Source organism: Ceratotherium simum, chromosome 37, assembly GCF_057802395.1.
Source record: "Ceratotherium simum simum isolate JZ-2026a chromosome 37, ASM5780239v1, whole genome shotgun sequence".
NCBI classification, from domain to species: domain Eukaryota; kingdom Metazoa; phylum Chordata; class Mammalia; order Perissodactyla; family Rhinocerotidae; genus Ceratotherium; species Ceratotherium simum.
The window spans coordinates 26,706,550-26,722,441 of NC_141936.1; the positions used below are offsets into that span (position 1 = coordinate 26,706,550).

Consider the following 15,892-nt stretch of genomic DNA (forward strand, 5'->3'; position numbering starts at 1 on the left):
AGTATAAAAGAATATGCTGATGAACCAAGTTGAGAGAGCTAGTACAAGGTGGTTTCAGAGATCAAGGTGGTTGGAACTAACAGAGAGTCTTTCAAGGCTCTAATGCTGGGATGAACAAATGCCAATGGATTCAGACTTGGATTCCCAGAGGATAGGCCATATGCCTATTTGTTTGTCAGAGGGCTGTGGAGTGCCTTGATCGATAGCCCTATTAAAACTGCATCCACTGGACCACAGTATCCTGGTGTTGATTCCCATACGAAAAAGAAGGTTTTCAAAGACTCATAAAACAACAGATGTCCACAGCAAGGATAAAACTCAGTTGATTGCTGCGGGTGGATACATGAATAAAGCCTAAGTTCATTATTCTTGGAAAGTTTGATTTCTTTTAGAAGAGTGGCCAATAATAGAATTTAATTATCTCTGAAGGATATATACTAATATATATATCCTACTTGCCCAAGATATAGCACAGAATGTCTTTTAAAGTAATAAAACTTTTGAAAAATACTATAGATGCCTTAAAAAATGAAAAATATTGCTTGAAATACTGAGAAATATTTGATGTTATATTTATGTTTGGCTTAATATTCAAGTATGCAATTATTTTGTATGATCAGTATGTTATACATGAAAAACATTTTCCTAAAACAAAAACCTCTGAAAAAAATCCATTAGATATTTAATTTTAAAAGGTGTTTTAGGTTCATTTTTTAAAAGACAGGGCCTCTATATAGCAATAACATTAATTACAAAATATGTTTATGCATTAGGAGATGGTATTTTTAACAATCTCCAGAATTTACAACGCCTTTTGAGTATCATTAGATTTGTTGTAAATTTTGTTTTCAAATGTTAGTATGATTCATATAGATGGAAGCAAATAGTTCCTGTGTTATAAAAGTGAATATAAATAAACCAGATAGGAACAAGATTGCTCTAAATAATCCATATCAAAAGTTTCATACAATATTATGCATATTATGAAAATTCACTAATAGATAAATGTGAAGATAGAGCAATGAGAAATTGACTTCATGTGCTTGTTTTTATCCTTTGAAGGAAATTACAGGTGGTATTAGCAATTTAGAATGGTTTGAGGAGCCCAAAAGGCAATTGTTCCCACCATAACATAATTTATTTGCAGAGTATATTTTCCTAATTAAGAATAAGCTTTTAAAGGCAAAATAAAATAAAATGACTCATAAATAGACTTGCTATATTCGGACGTTTCTTTAGGATAGTCAAACTGAAAAATTCCTCTAGATCTAGCATAGCCTTCGATGAAGAACTCAAATTCTGTGTCATCAAAAATGTCCTCAAAGCACCTACCTTTTAATCTCCAACCACATCTACCATAGAAACATTTTGATGGGACATTGCTCACCTTCCTATGGCTAATTAAAATTCAATTTGAATGAAATAAGTGTTGTCACATTTCTCATATTGTCACTTCTTTATCTAATCTTATATTTAGCTGCATCTTTCCTCGATTTTCTAGGGACCCTTACAATGCAATCGAAGCCATAGACCCAGAGAAACTGAATGTCTTTCGGACAGTCCGAGAGATAACAGGTAATTTTTTGAAGTGCTATTGTTGTGCTATGAACTATGTGAATTTTAGTGTTTTCTTGAAAATATTACATAATATTGGAATCAGCAACTCATTTTCAAAGCAAATTCTAGTTTTTAAAATGCATGTCATTTTCAGTGATGGGTATCTTTACTCCTTAGCGTTTGTGCACATTTTGAAAGCCCACAGAATTTAAAAAATAAAATTTCCTTAAAATTTTGATGTCACTGTTTTTGAACCCAAGGTTTTCTATTTACTTTTTCACAAGAAGTTCTGTTGAGCATGGGTAACACGTAGCATTCATTTACCACGTGTTGATTGAGCATTGAGTATGTTCAGGGCTGTTATAGTAGGTGGGATGGGGCCATAGACATGAATCAGACATGGATTTGCTATCAAAGAACGTAAAACCAAACGAGGAAGGATTGGTATATATCTAAATGCCTTAGAATGCAAGGTAGACAATTGATGTCATTAAGTGTACAGATAAAATGGTACAGGACTTCAGAGAAATTGAAACTATATTTTTCTCTTTATCTAGTTAGATTAAATATTCTTGCTTGTAGAAGAATAAATCAAATTAAGAATCATTTCAGTCTTTTAGCATATGCAGTTATACGATTCTGTATGTCTGAGAAACATAGGTTCTTGCTGTTCATTATCTTGATATTCATTATCTATTGAGTATTGTAGCCTAGAAACTTTGGGTAAGACACTCAATCTTGGAAGAAGAAATATGAGATAGAATGGCTCAAATAAGAGGAATGTTCACTGCCCTTCCTTACCTCCTGTCTTTCAACACATTTTCATCATATTTCAAGAATAATCAGTATTAAACACTGTAACTAAGACAATGATATTCTGAATTTTTTTGCTGCCCTTATCTTTTGTAGGTTTCTTGAACATACAATCGTGGCCCCCAAACATGACCGACTTCAGTGTTTTTTCTAACCTGGTGACCATTGGTGGACGAGTACTCTATAGGTATGTGTATGTGTTCAAAGCTGCAGGTCTCCCAGATTTCAGGAGTAGCACCATGTGTACATATGTCTAAGCCATCGGCCTCATTGATTTACTGATTCCAGAAATATTGGGTTTCCACTTTTAATTCCAAAGGTAAGGTCAGTGAAAAATATCCCCGATTGTGCTTTATAGTATACAGAATACAGTCTGATTTTTCAATAGCCTATCACTTAAAGTAATATTAGTGTTTTGCAGGTGTGGAGCGCCCAATGTGAACCATAAAATTGAACCTTCTTTTTGATCATATGCTATCATGATTAAAAGGTAGAGTTGGATGACTTGTCAATGGCTTAGGTCTGTCGGATGCCAAGGCTATTTTATCAGGCCACTCTTGTTTTGTCTCTGGTGCCATCATTTGAACCAAGCATAGTAGGGCTGATGTTTCAAGAACTGGTCCACTACACTACATGCAGTGCTGGTTAATAATGGACAGAAAAATCAGGGCTCAGAAGGACACTGTTCTAAAGTTCTAATGTCAATATTTTTATTCACATAATAAAAATATTTTTAAGCCATTGCTTTTATTTCATTTCATATTTCATCTGTATGCAATTCTTATTTATGAACAGTTAAAAGATGATTTACATACAGAGATTTTGATGTAATTTTTCTGCTTAAATCTGAAAGATGCCTAAAATCAATATGGTCATCAAATATTCCATAATAATATTTCACAGAGAGTCCATTGAATTTTGCTATTAACACAGGTATATCTGATGAGGTTTTAAAAGGTAAAGGGAAAAGGTGCTTAATAAAAAAGGATTGTTGAGAGGTACAATCCATTCAAGTGCTGTATGCAACCAACTTTTACTATCCATTGAATAAAATGTTATAAATCTGGGGCCGGCTGGGTGGCACAACGGTTAAGTGCACGCGCTCCACTTCGGCGGCGCGGGGTTTGCAGGTTTAGATCCTGGGCGCTCACCCACGCACTGCTTATCAAGCCATGCTGTGGCGGCATCCCACATAAAAGTGGAGGAAGATGGGCACAGATGTTAGCCCAGAGCCAATCTTCCTCAGCAAAAAAGAGGAGGATTGGCATCAGATGTTAGCTCAGGGCTGATCTTCCTCACACACACAAAAAAAATGTTATAAATATGTCAAGGCATTATTATGCTCACATTGTAATTAACAACTCAACATGGTTGTGATGGGAGTAAATTTTGAGAGAATGAATTACACCTCAGTTGACTAAAGACACACACACACATGTTATATACATATATATATGTACATATATACATATATATATGTATTGATGTACTTCTCCATGTGTTTAGATATATAACACATGGAAAAAATTCTGAGTATTAACAGCAAAGTATATTTAGATTTATAAATGAAATAAAAAGGGGCAGCTTTGATCTACAAAATGTAAAATAATATTCATTAGTTGATTGAAATGTGCAAAACACATTTATTCTTTAGAGAATGGAAAAGGAATTTAATTACAAAATGTAGATTATGTTGAAATAGAAATGATTTCCTTGAAATGGTAATTTGTTTCCACAATGTAGTTGTTAACTTTTAGAGATGCTTTCCCCAGTTGTTTAAGCCTTCTGAGTATTTCTTAAAATTTTAGTTTAATTTCATTATATTTTTTAATTTTTAAAATCTCTTATCCTTACACATTCCACAACTATTAAAATTACAATTTTGTTTCTGAGGTATAAATTAAAGCTAATTATATATATCATTCTCTGCAATATTTACCCTCTGCAAGCATGTCTAACTCTATTAAGTAATTAAAGTAGAATTAATGTCTTACTTTGGGTAGATAAAAACTCACTCCATAAACATTTATTTAATTATTTAGTCTTAATACAAGATTTCATCCTTGAGGAACTTAAAATTTGTGAGGTAGTGGGGAAGGTAGTGAGCAGATATGTCAGTGGCACACGTATAGACAGAGATAGAGATATCGCTAATATTCATACTTCTAAAAAACGAACATTTTCCTTTTGGGAGTCAAATGATTACTTTTAAAACTGTCGGTGTATAGCATGTAAAGAAATATTCTAAGCACAGATTTATTGATTCAATCTCTTTTTATGCTCTGTTAACGTTCTTTTTGGGGTAAGATGGAACATCCTCATTTTACTTCAGGAATGCATATCATGGCCAGAAAACACTTATTATTGTTCCGTTTTCCCTCTCCTCTCTCTCTAGTGGCCTCTCCTTGCTTATCCTCAAGCAGCAGGGCATCACTTCCCTACAATTCCAATCCCTGAAGGAAATCAGTGCAGGAAACATCTATATTACGGACAACAGCAACCTGTGCTACTATCACACCATTAACTGGACGACGCTCTTCAGCACTATCAACCAAAGGATAGTGATCCGGGACAACAGGAAAGCCGAGAACTGTAGTAAGTACATGACCGGGATATTAAAACGTGGAAACTTTAAAAATGTTCTCCCATTCTACATTGGACCACATAGTTAAAAACAACGGTGGGTCAGAATTGTTGCCCTCTTTTGCTCAATCTTCAAAAAGGGTTGGTATAAAATAATCATAATAGGTGCCTTTTATAATATATTGCATGTTTTTATAATATATTGCATGTTTGCAAGTCTTGCCTAATCATAAGAGCCCTCCTGTGGAGATTTGGTTTCAATAGACGTGTAAGTGGACCCTGGGAAGCTAAATGTTTAATAACATCCTGGGTAATTCCTTGGATCCAGTCAGTTTGTGGAAATCCATGCCATTGAATTTACTGTTTGCTTTTTTTTCAGTGATTTTGATAACATAGAATAACAGAGTACTTGCTATTTGGGGGTGGTGGAAAAAATAAAGATGTGTTCTTCTGAAATGTGTAAAAAATGCTTTCATGGTGTTTGCTGTTCCTTTCATAAATGCATTTCTGTAGGCATGTCGCTATCTCTTTTTTCATTTATTTTGCTCCTTATTGATCCACTCAGTCACTTCTTTGTTACGCAGAAGCAGATAATGTTTTTATGGGTGCATAACTACTCCTATTCTATCTTGTACTTTGATATTCCAATGACTGATACCTATTTCTTCCCTGTTTTTCTACTGAGTACTACTCTCTTCTACATCCTGCAAAGGCCGCTACTTATGCTTATGAGTGTCTGGCTTACTTATGATAAATATCAAATAAAAAGGCTCAGAATTCAAATAATCTGTTTAGAAATGCATATTCTTGTTGTGGTTGTCATAAGACCATCCTTTTTAAAGTCACATCCTCTAAGAAACATTTTGCTCTCAGGATATCTTCTTACTTTGATCTCACCATTGGGACAATCACAAGGGTATACAGACACAATGATTGAGTTTATTTTTTTGTATATGTGAATGAAGAGTAGAGGACATTTTTTAAAAATATAAATTCTTAATGATTTACGTTTACTAAGTTAAGGCGTCAGTGAATTAATTTATTTGTGAATACCCTACCTTGTTCCAGAGAGGGGTTAAGGCAGCTCAAGCTAGCAATTTTCATAAAATATAACTTAAAATTTGTGAAGAGCTCACATGTTAGCTGTTTTGGATCCTTAAAAATATTCTCCAGAAAAAAGAGATCTATTGCAACATGAGGTTCCTGTTTTGAGGTCACTTAAGTTCTTATACATTCTTGTGTTCCACACAGAGTCAAGAAATATAAAATCTTATTATGTATCAAAAAATATAAAATCTTATGTATGTATCAAAAAAAAATGCATGTTCACATTGAGTGAGATTTATCCTTTCATTTAGCCTGGATTACTTCCTTGCTTTTATACATTTGTGATTCCTGGCAGAAAACTTGCTTTTCTTTTTCTCTAATACTTAAGCTTCTTACCCCACATTACTATAAGTGTGCTTGTACATGTCCCAGGAAAAGTAGATTATCTGTGGAAGTAAAATAGAATCTTCTTCAATACAAATTCATACATATTTCCCTAAGTCAGGGTTCTGCTCTTCTTGTCCTCTACTTCTTTCAAAAAACAAAACGAAACAATCATAATTCCGCTACCTTTCAAAGATAAGATTTAACTATGAAGACAAAAATATCTAAAGAAAAAATAAAAGAATCAGAGAAAAACATTCTTCTTTGACCCATTTTAATTGTTTTACAAATCCCACAAACATTTACTTCTTTTATCTTTCGTAAACCTGAATACAAAAGCATATGGGAAGAAGAAAATGCAAAAAGAAATTAAATGTAAAAAAGCAAGATAGGAAAAATTCCAATAATTATTCTATACCTCTTTATTCCATAACCAAAGAAAGTAAATAGTAATAACAATAAACTAGAAATTTAACACGTTCTTCAATTTTCTTGGACTGAGCTTAGCCATTTTTTAGACCACATACGTGTTTTCGTGTTCTGTACACTAAGAGTTGATTTTGCAGTTTGGGGAAGAAATGAAGCAGTTAAGAGAAACACAGTTTTATGGTGCTATAGTATAAAATTAAGGATATCATTTTTCATTTTTAACATCTAAGAATAAACAATTTTTGCATGAAATCCATTTATCAAAATTTGGATCTCAGTCTCACAGTACATTGGATCCTGCATTTGCAGAAATGTAATTACCCTACAAACTTGACCTCAGAAGTGAGGCTGCTGTTTACACTCAGCCTACAATTGTTGCCCACATAACGATTAAAGCCTCTTTATCATCCATAACACTATCTGCAAATAGGAAAACTTAAATATTTGCTTCATTTTAAATGCACTCTAAATATCGCCTTTTTAGATGTTCTCTTTTAATATACCATGCACATACAGGATATGCACAGACACATACGTGTTCACTACAAGACATATGCATGTACAGTCATACAGCATGCATGTGTGTATGCATATGCACACACAACAGATGCATTTGTACACACCCCTAGAACATATACACATGCATACACACACACACACACACAGTCACCATAAAATACTCTGATCTAAATCTGAATATTGACTTGGTAGCTTAAAAGAAAAGGCAGCCTTGATTTCTAATGGTGTTTTTTGGAGTTCAACATGATATAAAACAGTAATGACAATAAAAGTAAAACTTCACTTTATCTATAAAGGGTGACAGTGGCTTGAACAATCTTACTCTTTTAAGTGAGAAATTTCAAAGGAGACTTTACGGTTTGAAGAGATTGAGATTGAGAGAAACTCTAGGACATGAAAAGCTAGAACACTTTCTGCCTCCTTCATTTATATGTTGTGTATGAACAAAATAGTGCTGAGGGGAAGGAGTTTGAGGGTAGGTTTATAAAAGTATTTGAAGTTTCTTAGATATTTGAGCATAAACTTTTAACACTGCAATATAAACAGTGAAGAGATAAATATCAACCCTTCAGAATCTGAGTTACATTTGAGCTCATACATCTCTGTCTTAAACATGTTTGTACAGGGGGCTGGCCTGGTGGCGTAGTGGTTAAGTTCATGTGCTCTGCTTTGGTGGCCTGGGGTTCCCAGGTTCAGATCCCGGGTGCGGAATTACGCACCGCTTATCAAGCCATGCTGTGGCGGTGTCGCATATAAATTAGAGGAAGATCAGAATAGATGTTAGCTTAGGAGCAGTCTTCCTCAGCGAAAAGAGGAGGATTGGCAGTGGATGTTAGCCCAGGGCTAATCTTGCTCATTAAAAAAAAAAAAAAAAAAAAATTTGCATGTACACTTAACCCAACATAAATAAGAGAAAAACTAAATTTGTAATTAACTTTTCAAAATGTAAATATATTTATTTTTCTAATTATAATTGTACCTTTATCATCGTTAGAAATCAAAACAATAGAAACATATAAAAAGAAAAAAAATTGCTGCATATATATTATATACACATAGATGTAGANAATGAAACCTATAATTTCATATATAAATGGGATCATACCATATATATTTAAATATTGTTCAGCAATCTATATCTTCTACTTAATGTGTTATGAACATCTTCCATGCCAGTAGATAGAGCTCTTTCTTATTCCTTTTACAAGCTGTATACAAAAAATATTTATTGAATAAGTGACATATTAATGGTAATTTAAATTATTTTCTACTTTTTATGTTATTAGTACTGATATAATGTGGATCCTACTTCATAAAACATTTTGCACTGTGCAATTATTTCCTCAGGCTAAGGACTTTGAAGTGGAGTTTCTGTGCAAATGAGGTTACATATAATAAATTTTGATATATATATTGCACATCATCTTTCAGAAATACAGGATCAGTTTATAATTGTCCTAAACAGTGTTTGATAAGGAATATTTTCCACTACTCTTTACAACACTTGATAGTATACATGGTTTTAACTTTTGGTGATCTAAGCATGAAAAAGAGGTCTTTTAAATTTACGTTTTTCTGGTTGACATTGAGCCTCCTTTTAAATGTCGACTGATCATTTACATTTCTTGTCTTGTAAATTATTTAGTCATGAACTTTATCCATTTTCAATTTGGGAGTTGGTCTTTTCCTTCTGGATTTGAAAGAGCTTGTCATAAGTGAAAGACATTAAGTTTTTGTCTCTTAAACGTGTTATGAATAACTAACCTTCCCTCTTAGGGTAATTTTTAAACTTTTGTCATTTGATAAACAATCATTTTATATTTTTATTTGGTTAATTGGATGGATTGTTCTTTTCCTTTTTATATTTATGATTTTGGCATAGTCTAGTCCCTTTCTTCCAGTAGTACTTTAAAAACAATATTGAAATTTTTAATCCATCTGGAAGTTTTGGTATAGCATACATTTTTTTAAAATCTTCAATTTGTTAGGATATTGATCAAACATAATTTATTGATAATCTATCTCTCCTCATTGATTTTAGATGTCTTCAATATTTCAACTAAATAGCAAAAAAGTGCCAGACTCTCTCTCTCAATCTATATAGTTTAATTTAATCTTTACTACCACCCTGTAAGGTATAATTATCCCCATTTTGCAGATGAATTTACAGATGTTGAGAAAGTTGCCTAATATTTCCAATGTTTGGAGCTATTATAAATCATATTCGGAATGTGAACCTGTTGTCTGTCTGATTTCAAAATCTCTCATCCTCATTCACCATTATTCCTCCCCAAAGAAAGAGAAGGTGATTGGTTTTCATAAGAAACCCTGCTGATTTACTGCAGCATATCCTATATGGCATAATGTACAAGAGCACACTCTGTAGCCAAATGGCCTGGGTTTTAATGCCAGGAAAAACTATGTACTACATACTTGACCTTTGGTAAGTTATTTAACGTCTCTGTACCTCAGTCTTATCATTTGTAAAATGGGGTTAATAACAGCACTCACTTCATTGAGTGTCTGGCTCAAAGTAAGTACTATATGTGTGTAAGTACACATGTACACACATTATGTGGTGTGAAGATACAATGTTTAACTTTTACTTATTGAAAAATTCCTTCTTGAGGAACAAAAAAGGAAGAAGAAATATCGAGGGCTTTCTCTTTTTAGGCAGAAGAAAAATTCACATTATCAAAGTGGTGAATTATAAATTTGCAAGTAGCACATCAACCAGTGGTAGATATGGAAGAAATAAGATAGTTACTAACAGGAGTCTAGACACTGAGGAACTTAAAAATGATCCCCTGAGATCTTAAATGGATAAAAAAGTCTCTGCTTGAGACTCCCCTAAAATATGTTTTTCATTTTTTCTTCTAATTAAAACATTTTAAGATTGGTTTTATGAGGAGTAACAGACTTAGTGCTTTATAAAAATATCCAAAAAAAATAATTTTAGGTTAATAGTTCAAGAGAACAATATTTGGTGATGGAGAATACATTTTTTTTTGCACAGACTATAAAAGGAATATAAATTTCTATATTTATCTAGGATTTTGATGTTCCTGAAATTTGATAGCAGAAAAATCTACCTCACTCAACGTGAATCTGAAAAAAGGGAATTTCAAAACTATAGTTAATTGCTAATAACTGGACCCTCTGAGTGGCATCATGGTCCAATTTTACGATCAGTCACTGCGTGTCCTGAATTTAACTGGAATAAAGAATTAATGAATAAGGAATAGAGGGTATCTAACACCCGTTGAGAATAAAACAATGTTGCTTAACATATTCTTTTATTTGTTTTTCTCTGGTAACAGTGACAATAACTACAAAACAGTAAGAATTTTACTTATTATAACATTACAAGAAATTTCGACTTTCTGTAAAATCACTACAATTGGTACTGTCATCATTATCACTGCTAATGTGTTGTATAGTATAGAAAAATAAATTTTGATTATGAGTTAAGATTTACTCTCTTTTAAGAAAACATTGACAAGGTCGTAGATTTTCCTACTTTCAGTCCATATCCTCGCCTTTAATCTGTGCACTTCTACCCCAGCACATACTCTCTTGGATAAATGTGCCTGTCCAAACAAAGTGCTTCTAAGTTAGAGGAATTATCGTTTGGACCTCATAGCCAATCTTCACTGAGAAATTAATGAAGTTTGCCACACTTTTCAGTAAACCACAGATCGGTATGAATCATAAAGTACATGACTTAGAATGTAGTGAAGTCACTATTCTTCTAAGTGATCAGAAGAAAGAAAATCTTAATTGTACTTCTAAGATTTTCCTTTTTAAGTTACCGAAGTATTACATTAATACAGTGTTCTTTGAAAAAAAAAATTCAAATAAGATTTTGATATTGTATTTGAAACAGGGTAATGTCTAATTACTAACAATGCTACAAAACGTTCTCCGTGTTCTTATCAAAGGGATAATAAACAGTTACAGTTTCAGAAATGACACCCCTTCCATTTTGTAATCTGGAAATTCTGAAAGAATGGAGGGCCTCTCAACAAGAGAAGCCAGGATTACAGCAGGCTCCAGTTTTTATTACAAATGTCAACATTTTAACCTGACTTGCCTCTGGATCAGTGGTCGAGGAATTTTAAAGCAAAAATTTTAATTATTAAAAGTGCAGAAGTCTGGACTCTAGTTTCCAGAGATTGTTGTTTAAATAGTGTTGTGGCTGTATTTTATCCCCCAAAAAAGATGTGTTGAAGTCCTAACTCTCAGTCCTTGTGAATGTGACCTGATTTGGAGAGATGGTCATTGCAGATGTAATTAAGATGTGAATTAAGATGAGATTATACTGGAGTAGAGTGGGCCCTTAATCCAACATGACTGGCGTCCTTACAAGAAGACAATAAGAGACACAGAGACACACAGAGAGGAGAGTACCACGTGAAGACATACACACACACAGAGGGTGGACAACCAAGTGATGGCAGAAGCAAAGACTGGACTTATGCAGCGTAAGCCAAGGAACACCAAGGATTGCCAGCAACCATCAGAAATTAGGAGAGAGGCATAGAACTACAGATTTTCCCTCTGAGCCCCCAAAAGGAGCAGCCTGCAAATACCTTGATTTTGAAATCCAGAACTGTGAGAAAATAAACTTCTGTTATTTTAAGCCACTCATTTTATGGCTTTTTGTTATGCCAACCTTAGGAAACTAATATAGATATTGGTCGGAGACCCAGGATTCTGTCTTTTTAATTCATACCAGATCATTCTGAGGCAGGTGTCTGGGGGAAATCTTTTGAGAAACTCTGTCTACTCTGTCACATGTCCTATTATTTTCCCTATTATTTTATAGTCAGAAATATATTTAAAAACATGTTGTCCTGGTAATTCATTTCTTCATGTGAGTGTTTGTTCCCTCAAAAAGGACCTACGGTAGGAAAATTCACAATTGAGTAACTTAAAATCATATATTTAATAACAGATCTGGGAGACAAAGATAAAGAATGAATTTAAAAAACCATCTTACAAATAGTGTTCTTTTTTTCCTTTACTAACATAACACACTCAGTAAAATAAGGGGAACATTTAACGATAGTTTACACATTAATTGAGTAATTATAGTACAATATGGTATACTATTAAATTTTACTTTAGAGTTTCAACAAAATGCTTTTGGATTTGTTTCTCTTTTTTGTAGTTAATGTGCCTTCTGAGAGGTACTTTATAATATGCTCAGTATTCTAAAAATATTCAAGGACTTTTTAATATTTTATCACAGCTGTCACTGCTACCTGTCATCTCCTCCCATCAGAATTTCCTTCCCGGGTCCGACTCAAGTCAGAGATATGGTAACTAGAGCACTTAAGACTGAACAAATCTTTGGATAATGTCTTTTTACCCTATTCAATATGGGGGATGAATATGTCTTACCACTCATTCCTCCACTCCCACCTCCCCTAACTTTTTATAGTTTTAACTCATTCTAACATTTACAAAGACCTATACTGCTACCCCCCATTGTATATGTCTCACCTTTCCCACTCACAGAACTTACTGCAATGCAGTTTTATAACGGTCCCCAGGGATGTCTACCTCCTAATCCCCAGAATCTGTGAGTGTTCTTTTATGTGGCAAAAGGGACTTTGCAGATATGATCAAGTTATGGATCTTAAAATGGGAAGATTAATCTGGGTTATCTGGGTGGCCCCTAAATATAATCACGTGTGTCCTGATAAGAGGGAGGAAGAGGAAGATTTGACTATAGTGAAGGAGAAGGTGATGTGTCCCTGGAAGCAGAGGTTAGAGTGATGTAGCTACAAGCCAACGAACACCAGAGTGGCCTCCAGAAGCTTGAAGAGACAAGGAACAGACTCTTTCCTGTAGCCTCTAGAAAAAATCAGCCCTGCCGATATCTTGATTTTAAGACTCATTTAGACTCATTTTGGACTTCTGATCTCCAGAACAATCAGAGACTAAATTTATGCTGTTTTAAGTGATTAAGTTTGTGATTATTTGTTAGAGTAGCAACAGGAAGCTAATCCAGTGCTCTTTTAGTGACAGAAGCCCTTCTCAAATTACTTTATGCAAAAGAAGAAAGCATAAAACAGAAACCAAAAGAAAGCAGGCATATCTATACTTCTATCAGACAAAAAAAATAAACAAAAAACTTTAAGTAAAACATGTAACAAGAGACAAAGAAGGTCATTATATAGTGATAAAGGAATCAATTCATCAAGAAGATGTAACAATTATAAATATATGTGCAACAAACAACAGAGCACCTGAATAGATCTGAAGGAGGTAACAGACAATAATACAATATACATAGAGGACTTTAATACCTCACTTTCAACAATGGATAGATCCTCTAGACAGAAACTCAATAAGGAAACATTGGATTGAACTGTACTTTAGAACAAGTGGACCTCACAGACATACACAACCTTCCATCTAACAGCAGCAGTATACACATTCTTCCAAGCATACATGAAACATTCCCCAGGATAGATCATATGTTAGGTCACAAAACAAGTCTTAGCAAATTTTAGAAGATTGAAATCATACCAATTATCTTTTCTGACCACAATGGTATGAAACTAGGTATCAATAACAGGAGGAAAACTGGAAAATTTACAAATATGTAGAAATTAAACTACACACTACTAAACAACCAATGGGTCAAAGATTAAGTGAAAAGAGAAATCAACAAATATCTTAAAACAAATGAAAATGGAAACACAACATACCAAAACTTATGTGATGCAGCAAAAGCAGTGCTAAGAGGGAAGTTTATAGCAATAAATGCCTACATTAAAAAAGAAAGAAAGAAAAACCTCAAATAAACAACCTAACTTTACACTTCAAGGAACTAGAAAAAGAAGAACAAACTAAGCCCTGAGTTGGCAGAAAGAAGGAGATAAAGATCAGCGTAGAAATAAATGAAATAGAGAATAGAAAAATACTAGAAAAGATCAATAAAACTAAGAGTTGGTTTTTTGAAAAGATAAACAAACTTGATAAACCTTCAGCTAGACTTACCAAAAAAAAAAAAAAAGAGAGAGAATACTCAAATAAATAATATCATACATGAAAGAGGAGACGTTACAACTGATACCAAGAAATACAAAGGATCATAAGAGACTAAAATGAATGATTATACGCCAACATATTGGGCGACCTCGAAGAAATGGATAAATTCCTAGGAACATACAACCTGCCAAGTCTGAATCATGAAGAAATAGAAAATCTGAGCAGACACAATAACAAGTAAGGAATTTGAATCTATAATCAAAACTTCTCAATAAAGTAAAGCCTGGGACCAGATGGCTTCACGGGTGAATTTTACCAAACATTTAAAGAAGAATTAACATTAGTTCTTCTCAAACATTCCAAAAAAGTGAAGAGGACAAATCACTCCCAAACTTGTTTTACAATGCCGGCATCACTCTGATACCAGAGCCAAATAAGAAGACTACAAGAAAAGAAAGCTACAGGCCATATCCCTGATAAATACAGATGCAAAAATTCTCACAAAATATTAACAAATCTAATTCAACAGCATATTAAAAGGATCATACACCATATGATCAAGTGGGATTTATCCCTGGGATGCAAATATGGTTCAACATATGCAAATCAATCACTGTGATACACCACATTAATAGAATGAAAGACAAAAATCATATAATCATCCCAATAGGTGCAGAAATAGTATTTGACAAAATTCAACATCCTTTCATGATAAAAGCTCTCAATAAATTGTATATAAAGGGGACATACCCCAACATAATAAAGAGTGTCTATGACAAACCCACAGCTTAGGAATACTTAGAAATAAATTTAACCAATGAAGTGAAAGATCTATACACCAAAAAATGACAAGACATTGATGAAAGAAATTGAAGATGTTATAAATAAATGGAAAGATATTCTGTGTTCACGGATTGGAAGAGTTACTATTGTTAAAATGTCCATACTACCAAAACCATCTAGAGATTCAATGCAATCCTTATCAAAATTCCAATGGCATTTTCACAGAAATAGAAAAAACAATCTTAAAATTTGTATGGAACCACAAAAGACCCTGAATAGCCAAAGCAACCTTGAAAAAGAACAAAGCTGAAGACACCACACTTCCTGATTTCAAACTATGTTACAGAGCTATAGTGATCAAAACAGTATGGTGCTGGCATTAAAACAGACACATAGACCAATGGAGGAGAATCAAAAGGCTGGAAATAAACCCACACGTATATGGTCAACTAATATTTCATAAGGAAGCCAAAAATATTCATTGGGGAAAGGATAATCTCTTCAATACATGATGTTGGGAAAACTGGATATTCACATGCAAAAGAATGAAATTGGATCCCTTTCTTTCACCATTCACAAAAATTACCTTGAAATAGATTAAGGACTTAAACATAAGACCTGAAACCATAATACTCCTAGAAGAAGAAAAAGGAGGTAAGCTTCTTGACATTGGTTTGGCAATGATTTTATGAATATGGCACCAAAAGCAGAAGCAACAAAAGCAAAAATAATCAAGTGAGACTATATAAAACTTAAAAGTTTCTACACAGCA

General features: G+C 33.5%; 1 protein-coding gene across 2 annotated transcripts in view; it reads left to right on the plus strand.

Moving 5' to 3' along the window:
* ERBB4 (erb-b2 receptor tyrosine kinase 4) overlaps nt 1-15,892 on the plus strand; it is a 1,114,653-nt gene that overhangs the window by 802,403 nt on the left and 296,358 nt on the right. For both annotated transcript variants that reach the window (XM_087424880.1, XM_087424879.1), the window contains exons 10-12: nt 1,502-1,575; nt 2,467-2,557; nt 4,766-4,965. In XM_087424880.1, the coding sequence (XP_087281006.1) occupies nt 1,502-1,575; nt 2,467-2,557; nt 4,766-4,965 (365 nt within the window). The remainder of the gene's footprint in view (nt 1-1,501; nt 1,576-2,466; nt 2,558-4,765; nt 4,966-15,892) is intronic.